The sequence below is a fragment of the Corylus avellana genome, chromosome ca8 (genome assembly GCF_901000735.1).
Source record: "Corylus avellana chromosome ca8, CavTom2PMs-1.0".
Taxonomy (NCBI): Eukaryota; Viridiplantae; Streptophyta; class Magnoliopsida; order Fagales; family Betulaceae; genus Corylus; species Corylus avellana.
The window spans coordinates 24,869,196-24,878,747 of NC_081548.1; the positions used below are offsets into that span (position 1 = coordinate 24,869,196).

At 36.3% G+C, this 9,552-nt stretch overlaps 1 protein-coding gene across 3 annotated transcripts; it reads left to right on the forward strand.

The window, feature by feature from the left end:
• The first annotated feature begins 2,025 nt into the window (after window positions 1-2,025).
• LOC132190009 (protein NLP4-like) lies at window positions 2,026-8,305 on the forward strand. 3 transcript variants are annotated; one of them, XM_059604879.1, is made up of 5 exons: window positions 2,026-2,571; window positions 3,092-4,143; window positions 5,411-5,458; window positions 5,546-6,365; window positions 6,810-8,305. In XM_059604879.1, exons 2-5 carry the CDS (start codon window positions 3,247-3,249, stop codon window positions 7,676-7,678), a joined length of 2,634 nt encoding a protein of 877 aa, XP_059460862.1. In that variant the 5' UTR covers window positions 2,026-2,571; window positions 3,092-3,246; the 3' UTR covers window positions 7,679-8,305. The 3 variants fall into 3 exon arrangements, with proteins under 3 accessions (XP_059460862.1, XP_059460864.1, XP_059460861.1); XM_059604881.1 differs by having other exon boundaries at window positions 3,097-4,143; XM_059604878.1 differs by having other exon boundaries at window positions 2,026-4,143.
• The last annotated feature ends 1,247 nt before the right edge of the window (window positions 8,306-9,552 follow it).

Below are 9,552 nucleotides of genomic sequence, written 5' to 3' on the forward strand. Positions count from 1 at the left end.
ATTTCATTTTTGTTTTTTAAGTTATGTGGATGTGGTTTTTTCACAATAGGGTAATTGGATGATGTCACACCAAAATCAATTAATTAAGGAACTTTCACTTAAGAGTAATATATTAATAAATAAGACTACTATTATCTTTATTTTATTACCCACTTCTCCGCAGATACTTTGTATGTAAACTTTTCTTTTTTTAATGAGAGTGATTTCACAATTGGGTCAAATCCCATGCAATTCTTACTAACTATAGGGGCTGATTTTTATAATTGTGACCATTCAAAATAATTTTGACACGTTATTTATTTCAAACATTTTTTTTCCCCAAAAAATAAATTTATGCGCCGTTCACCCAAAGAGAGTGGTTGGACTATTATCGAAAAGTTTTAAGAGTAGTCGATTATCTCCAAAGTCCTGAGCAGGTGATTGTCTTCAGGGGTAGCCGACTACTTCCAAAGACTTTTTGGTGGTGGTTCAGTTACGTTACTTGGTTGATTGGTGTCAAAAGTATTTTTTAAAGTAAATTTTATTTGTTTAAAATGACGTTCTAAAATTATTACCGTTTATTTTAAATGAGAGGTCAATTTTTTTTAAAATGATATTATAAGCGTCCGGCAATTATTAATAGTTGCAGGGATTCCGATTGGAATTAAAAGAGATGCAGTGGACGCCACACAATAATGAAATAATTAAGGAGCTTTCAAGTGTTATTAACGTATTATTAAATAACACTTAGTAGGTTTTTTTTTTCAATTACACATTTCTCCGCGTATAGTCTCTTGTATGTACGCAAATATTCCAACCAATCTCCCGAACTTAAAATGACTCCCACTTGGGTATTAGAAAACTAAGTTTTAATTTTGATTGAGTATGTGACGTGACCGACTTGAATATGAGAGTTATCAAATTCTACTTACAATTTTCATCTGAAGGAGTCAAATCCATCCAATTAAGGCCATAATTTCGATTTCAACTCTTTTTTTTTTCTGATTTAATTAATTCTTCTCCAAAATTTGTCTCATGATTTTATTAGTTTGTATTGTTTTGTTCGTTGTAGGTCCATTGAAACAATAGGTTGTTTGTAAATCACATGAAATCAATATTTAGATTTAAAATTTTAATATATAGTTAAAGGACAGAAATTTCCTCCAAATGAGTTTGAAGGAAATATTCTCAAACTCATGTAAAATAATGTTAAGTGTTATAAACATTTAAAATGCACATTAAATTTAGTCTAAGTTAATAAACTGTTATTAATGAGGTTAAGAATTTAATGTATATTTTAAATGTTTATAGATACTTTACACAATTTTACATGAATTTAAGGATATTTTCTCTAAACTGATTTAGAAAAAATTTATATCCATAGTTAAATATCTTCTAAGAGCATAATTGATTTTTTTTTATTTGAGAAAAGCGACATTTTTCATATTTCATGTATGCGTATGTAACAAAATGATTAATCTCTACAAATTTCAATCATTTTTTTTCCCAATATAACCTTTATGAAATTACAATTTTATTTTTTTAAAAAAAAAAATTTGGTTTTGGCCCTTTTGGGGTAGTTGGTCATCCCTAGGCTTGTTATGGGGTGGTCGACTCCTCCGTAAACCTTTTGAAGATGGTTTAGTAGCTTTTAAAAGTCGATTGTGAGAATAGTCAAACCATACCATAGCCTTGATGTGTCTCATTGAATTGTAGAGTCAATCATGTTAGCCTTGAATCTAGTAACTTTTTATTTGTTATAATTGCCCAACAAGGACTTACACAACCAAATTCAAAAAACAAAAAGCCTAATGATTCGATTTCTATATAATTAAAATGATGTGGCAATGAAAATTAATTATTATTATTATTATTTGTTTTTTACAAATTGTTAATTTAAATACTAATTTTCATTACTATATTATCAAATTATTTGAGGAGAAGTGAAATACAAACAAGATATTCTCTCGCGGTTGTCAACTCCTTGGTGGTTTTCGTGGTGGACATATTAAATACAAAAAGCGAGAGTGAGAGCAACAAAAACAATTGCCTTGCCGCTGGCGTAGTGCCAAGCACAAGCCTTCTATTATGTCTCCCGATTCTCACCGATTCCATCGCTACTTAATATATATTCATCATATGAATACCATAGAACCAAAATTACTGCATAGTTTTGATTACCAAACCACCGAATTCCAACAAAGCAACATCAGATTTAACGTCAGCAGAGACATCATCGACTCTCACCTGAAAACGCTTGGCTGTTAGTTGACTTTGCAGCCGAGTTCCCAAGCTCAAGAGGCCATTGCGTGGGGGCGTGCGTGTGCGGGGCGCGTCGGGTCACACTCTTGGAAGTTGGAAATAGAATCCTCTTTCACAGTGGCACAATTGCCTGGAATCCAGAAAAAAGAGTGTGAGCTGCACCGATTCTACTGGAGGGGGATATCCCAAGTACAAGACTTTTGAAAGCAAAGCTTTTGTGCAGTTCAGTTGTTCATGTTCCTGTTTATCAGACAGTTTTTCTTTGGGTATTCCAGGAAACGTACTAGTATAAGGGAGAAAAAAAATATATACAAATAAAAGCCCACTTAGGTATCTCCTAGAATCTTTTACAAGCTATTATTTATTTTCTTTTCTTGGTTCTCATTTGTTGTTGTGTTTTGGGCTGAAATCCTAGCGTAGTTCTGATATCATGAAATGTGAATTTTGGGACTTTATTTTCTTTTTTTGAAAGCTCGAATCTTGGTCTTGGGTATATGTTGTGAAAGGTATTGACTGACCATCTTGGAAGAATATATACAAAGTGGGTTTTCTTTTTTCTTTTTTTATGCTTTTCTTTCCTTTTTGATTTGCATCATGATTTTACGCAACTTTGATGGATATGGTGGTTTTGCAATTGGGAATCGACTGATTTCTACTAGTTTGCATTATTACTGATTCGTAAGTGAAAAGGAGATACCCACTCTTCATAAAATATTTACATTAAGTCTTCTTTCTTTTTGTGAAAGTGAAGTTACCTGGCTTTTATTCTCTGAGAAAGTTTGTTGGTTATTTCTCCTGTAATTCTTGTTCTCCAAGAGTCTTGTTGATGATGTTTCACCAATTTGGACAGAGTAGTGTTTTGAACTTGGAAGAGTGGAGACTGGAAATGTTCCCAGAACTTCTCTTGGATATTTTTAGCTCGCTTTGAGATCAACTTTGGAACTTCAAACTTCTAAAATTCAGAGGAATAGGATCAAAAAACTGGTGGGCTTTTGAAGAAGGATAATGATGGAAGATGGTGTTTTACCACCCGTTACCATGCTGGATACTCTGCTTGATACACCTACGGATTTGGACTTCATGGATGAACTTTTTTTGGATGGATGCTGGTTGGAAACAACAGATGGATCTGAATTCCTTCATCAGAATCCCTCTAGGTCTGGTGCCCTCTTAGACCCTTTACTTTTATGGCCTGCTTTGGAGACTGATGGCAACTTGAGCATAAGTCCATCTCAAAAGGGCAATCAAGATGAGATGCAAAGACCGTCGTCTGATGAATCACAGGAAAGAAGTTTAGTCGATGCTATATCTCTCGGACAGAATACGATTACTCTTGCCGAGTGTTGTAGTGTGTCTGAAAATAATGTAATTGAAGGTTCTGAACTAGGCACAAGGTTGTGGATTGCACCCGGAGGGAATCCGGGTTCTACATCTTCTGTAACAGAGAGATTAATTAAGGCAATTGGGTATATTAGAGACGTCACAATAGATAAAGATGTTCTTATACAGATATGGGTGCCTGTCAGTAGAGGGGGTAGACGCATTCTAACAACTAGTAATCAACCTTACTCCCTTGGTTCTACCTGTCCAAGTATTGCAAGATACCGAGAGATCTCTGAGAACTTTGTATTCTCAGCTGAGAAGGATTCTAAGGACTTGGCAGGATTGCCTGGTCGGGTTTTCTTGGATAAGGTTCCTGAGTGGACACCAGATGTTCGATTCTTTAGAAGTGATGAGTACCCAAGAGTTGGTCATGCTCAACTGCATGATATTTGTGGAACTCTTGCCCTTCCAATCTTTGAACAAGGCAGTAGGACTTGCTTGGGCGTTATTGAGGTGGTGATGACGAAGCGGCAGATCAAGTATCACCCTGAGCTTGAAAGTGTTTGCAAGGCACTTGAGGTCCGTGTTCTTTGCTTGTTTTTCAGAATTTTGTGTTCTTGTGTTGATTCCTCCCTTTCTTTGCGGTTAAAGGCTATAAATGGCATTTAAAATTACTTCAATATTCTTACTGGCATTGGCAAATGTACTATAAGATATTGTAAATGTAGTTGTCCCATTGCCGTCAAACTTCTTGATTTACTCTTATATGTGATTCTGTGTAATAACTATATATATTTCCCTTGATTTTGTGGTCCTAACATGAGAGATCAGCGATTGTGGTTCGAACTTGAACTGCCACAACACATGCAGCAACATACTCGATTGAGCATTTTCTGTTCTCATGAGAATGGGAAGTTTACCTTAATGCTTATCAATTATGACCTCTCTGTCAACGCATTCAAAGTCCAAGAGACACAGAAAATGGGAACAAAAGGACAGACATATTTATGTCCAGTCACTGGAGTTCATTTAGATATATTAATAGGAATGTGAATTGTGATCTCCACATTAAATCTAATCCACCTTTTTGTAAAACTAGAATGAAATTCCTTAGAAAATCTTAATATTTTCAAATTTAACTTTATTCAGAAGAACTTTACATTTCTAATTGTGATGATCAACTCTTTAAGGAAGACAATCTGAAGAAGACCACAAAAATCACTAGATACAGCTTTAAGTTGTGATCTTCAGTTACTCCATGTCTTTGAATACAAAAAACAACATATGTCCCCTTTGATAGGATGCATACCTTCTGTACTTTGGTATTAGGTGTGGTGTCAAATGAGATCCCTTGTCAAGCATGCTCATTAAATAAGGACTTCTGGATTCTGCTATGGTTGAATTTAATTTCCATCAAGGTCTATAACCGAGAGGAATTCTGACATTAGGAATTTAAATTTAAAGCTTGATCTTCAACAAGTTTCGTGTATCAGATGAGTAAAACATAGGAATAAGTTTGTATGCAATAAGGAATATTAGTGATTTCCCTTGTGTTGGTCATCTTCTGCAGAGAATTGTGTTGCTACTCGTACTTTTCATTTCTGCTGTACATAATTTATTCTATTTCCACTTTCCTTTTCTAATTTTTTCCTTTCTATATATATGGCATTTTTCTTTTTGAGTTGCATTTTCAGATGTATTCTCTAAACTAAGTATAGCTTTTATTCTGGAACCATCAATGGATTATAGCTTCTCTTGTATAATTAACCTGTTTATATGCCAAATGTGAAACCGCAATGCACATTAATCCTGTGTTTCTGATTGGAGCCAACTTCTTAATTTGCAGGCTGTTGATCTTAGGAGTAATGATGCTTTGAGCTCTGAGCATGTCAAGGTAACTGGATATTGTTTCAAAATAATATTAATAAATAAAATTATCCAATTTTCCTTTAAATTTCATGGTTAGGGTTCTTTTTGGCAGGCATCCAACAAGGTTTACCAAGCTGCATTGCCTGAGATTCTAGAAGTTTTGAGATCTGCCTGCGAGACACATAGATTGCCCTTAGCTCAAACTTGGGTTCCATGCATTCAACAAGGTAAAGAGGGGTGCCGGCACTCTGATGACAACTACCTTGATTGTGTTTCAACTGTAGATCATGCTTGCATTGTAGCCGATTACAATATGCAGGGTTTCCATGAGGCTTGCTCTGAGCATCACTTGTTGAAGGGTCAAGGAATGGTTGGGAGAGCATTTAGGACCAACCAGCCATGCTTCTCAACTGATATAAGATCCACTGGCAAGACAGAGTACCCTTTGGCTCACCATGCAAGGGTGTTTGGATTACAGGCTGCTGTTGCGATACACCTGCGCAGCATCCACACTGGTACAACCGACTTTGTCTTGGAGTTCTTCTTGCCTGTGGATTGTACAGATCCTGAAGAACAGAAGAGGATGCTTAATTCACTGTCCGTTATTATACAGCAGGTTTGCCAGAGCTTACGTGTTGTAACAGACAAGGAGCTGAAGGAGGATAGTAATTTGCCAGTTGATGGTAAACCTAGCAGAGAAGAGATTTTACATGAGTCCTCAGAGTTTTGGAAACATCAACATGATTCTAACCTAAAAAGAAATGCTGAGTTTGGTGAAGAGTGTTCTCCAAATGATGAGGATAGCTTCCCAAGTGTGGATATGGGTAAAGCGGGAGAGAAAAAACGTACCAAGGCAGAGAAAACGATCACTTTGGAAGCTCTTCAGCAATATTTTGCTGGTAGTCTAAAAGATGCCGCAAAGAGTATTGGAGGTAAAAGCTTCATTGCTTTTGAAGCCATATTTTATTTGATTCTTGAATGTTGGTGACTTTTAAACCTCAACCCCTCCCAAAAGAAAAGTAAAAGAAGAACAACAAATTAAGAAAACAAGTATATTTCTCCTGATAAAAAATAAAGATTGAACCCAAAAGGGAAAAGAAAATGTAAGGCATGACAATGGGTCTGCTCTGCACCCATCCTTGGGTACCATTATTTGCTGGATTATCACCTTGATTGTACTACAGCAGCTATCCTTTGTGCATGCAGATTTTGAAAATGGTGGCATTTTTTTGGGAGAATCATTAGTATCAATTTTGCTGGCTTCTGCATCGCTTAATACTTATAAGTGCTCCCTTTAATATTTAAGGTAGGTTATGTTAATAATTTCTAGTATCAAGCTCTTGAGTTTAATATTTTTATCTGTTATTTACTTTCAGTGTGTCCAACGACTTTGAAAAGAATCTGCCGACATCATGGGATTAAACGTTGGCCTTCTCGAAAAATTAAGAAGGTTGGTCACTCCTTACAGAAACTCCAAGGGGTAATCGACTCAGTGCAGGGTGCATCTGGTGCTTTTCAAATTAAATCCTTTTATACAAACTTCCCAGAGCTAGCCTCTCCAAACTTATCGGGAACCAACCCATTTTCAGCTTCAAAGCTCCGTGAGCATCCACAGCCATCAAGCATGCAGCCTGAGGGTGGGATTTTGAGCCCTCAAGCTGCTGCATCAAAATCACCACCCTCCTCTTCATGCAGTCAGAATTCGAGTTCAAGTCATTGCTGTTCCAGTGGGACACACCAAAATCCTTCTACATGGAATGTTGCTGGTTTTGACGATCCAATGGTTGGCGAAAACCTTGATGATGGTGTGCTAAAAAGGATTGGAATTGAAGCAGAGCCGCAGGCCTCAAGTCAAGGACCAAACCTCCTGGCTAGATCCTGGAGCCATAAATCTCTTAATGAGCATCCTAATGCTGAGAATCTTCCACCCTTATGGAAAGATAGTGGTCGGCTATCTCAAGAAGGGGATGCTCTCAAAGTCAAGGTCACATATGGAGATGAGAAAGTTCGTTTTCGCATGCAAAACACTTGGAAACACAAGGATTTGCTGCTAGAAATCACCAGACGATTTAATATAGATGACATAAGTAGATTTGATCTCAAGTACTTGGATGATGATGCCGAGTGGATCTTATTAACATGTGATGCTGATTTGGAGGAGTGTATTGATGTATGCCGATCATCGCAGATCCAAACTATCAAACTCTGCCTCCAAGTTTCTCATTATCATTTACGAAATCCTTAGTGGCCCTTTGTAATTATAAAATGCTCTGAGTGGTCTTGGTGAGGTCTGCCAAGTTTCAAGTTCAAAATGAAAGAAGTTTCTCATCATCATTTGGGAAATTCTTTAGGTGGCAGTAACCCTTGTTCATTGTAAAGTGCTCCGAGTAGTCTTGATGAGATACGCAGAGATTCAAGTTCATAATGTCTGCAATCCTTCCATTAATTTCTGGTTTGGATGTCAAAGCCTGGCTGGGAAGTTGTAAGCATGAACTCCCAGCAGAGTTGGCTGCCACAAGAATGCTTCATAGTTTAACTAGCTGAACTGCTGGACAAAGTCAGCAAAAAGAAGGGGGGGAGGTCTTTTTTGGAAGCAGTGAATCTTGGTCGTTCACTGTGGGCCACAACAGCTATGGAATCTTGATCTGATATTTCAAAATTGTTTTGAAATGTGGTTGTCTAAGGTTCAAGCAAAGGCTGGATTGCTTTTAAAATCCTGAATGCTGTAGTTTGTAAAGTCAAACATCATTGTAGAAGAAATTTCAGAAAAGGAACTCGATATTTAATGTTTTTGCCATTTGATAACTTACTGTATATTTTAATGGGTACTCGAAAGTTTGAATGAAAGTGAAATTTATGTCCGTTTTGGTAATGTAGACGGATGCAAGTGGGATTATTATTATTTTTACTTATTTTTTTATATTGCCTTATGTCATTGGTGTAGATTTCGTATGGGTATTAATTTTTGAATGTCTAAGAAGGAAGGAGGATTGGTAATTAATAGAGTATAAGAATGGAATAAAGCAGCCATATACTGACAAAAGCTGGTTCTCTTGGGGTGGCTTGGATAAATAATTTTTTCTTATATATATATATATATATCTGTGTGTGTGGAAGGTGACCCAACAAGTTGTAGATCTGGAGTTTTCTGGCTTTGGGTCAAGAGTAACTTGTATTTATAAATATTTGTCTCCACTCTTACGTCAAGCCCTTCAATTATGCAACTCCAATACCAATAGAGTGGGTTTGCCCTTTCGATAAACAATTGCTTACGCTGATAGCATGTTGCTTTCTAAGCCTTTTTTTTTTTCGGCTCCTTTTTGTTTCGACGCAAGCCATTTTGGAAAGAAAAACTGTAATAAAAAGAGTGATCTTCCAAGTTTGATTACACTAATTGTCCTTCCTGACAATGATTAGGGTTAAGGGTTTATTTTGAAGAATAAAGTGGGAGAAAAGGGTGCCACAGGGGTCACCTTTCTAAAGCGAGCCTCTTTTGGGGATTTTAAAAAGAACATAAGATAATGCTCACACAGTTGAAGAGCTTTATGACGAGTGAGATTCGCTTAGAAAGGTGGAACATTTATGGATATTCCGCGTCCTTCGCTCTAGTGGATCTTTGAACTTGAGATGGGCAAGTGGAGGAGATCTTGAATAGAATATGAAGACTAGCTGTTTCATCAAATAAAGTTGCACATCTCCAAATAAAATAAATCGGTCCAGGAATCGGAATGTGCGTCTACTTTTTTACACATATTGAAGGTGGGTTGCACTGATTAAAACCACTTAATTAATATATTTATAGTAGCAGAAAGTCATCAAGCCAGTGGGACAGTTTTCTTTCAAATTGGATTATAAAATACGTTTTTTTTAATAGAATTTCCCCCAACTATTTTAATGCTATTAACAAGCATGTTTAAGGAACAAATGACAATTTTCTAGATTGAATTGAAAAATCTTCCTCTAGTTTAGAGCAAGTAAAATTCTTTATTGTACATACAACTCTTGCATTAAAATTAAAAAAAAAAAAATTATTTTCTTTTCGTCTTAATTGTACATCAAGAAGTGCTCTAATGGCAGTCGGGTCATTGCCTGTTAGCAGCATTAGCCATACAGAAGGGA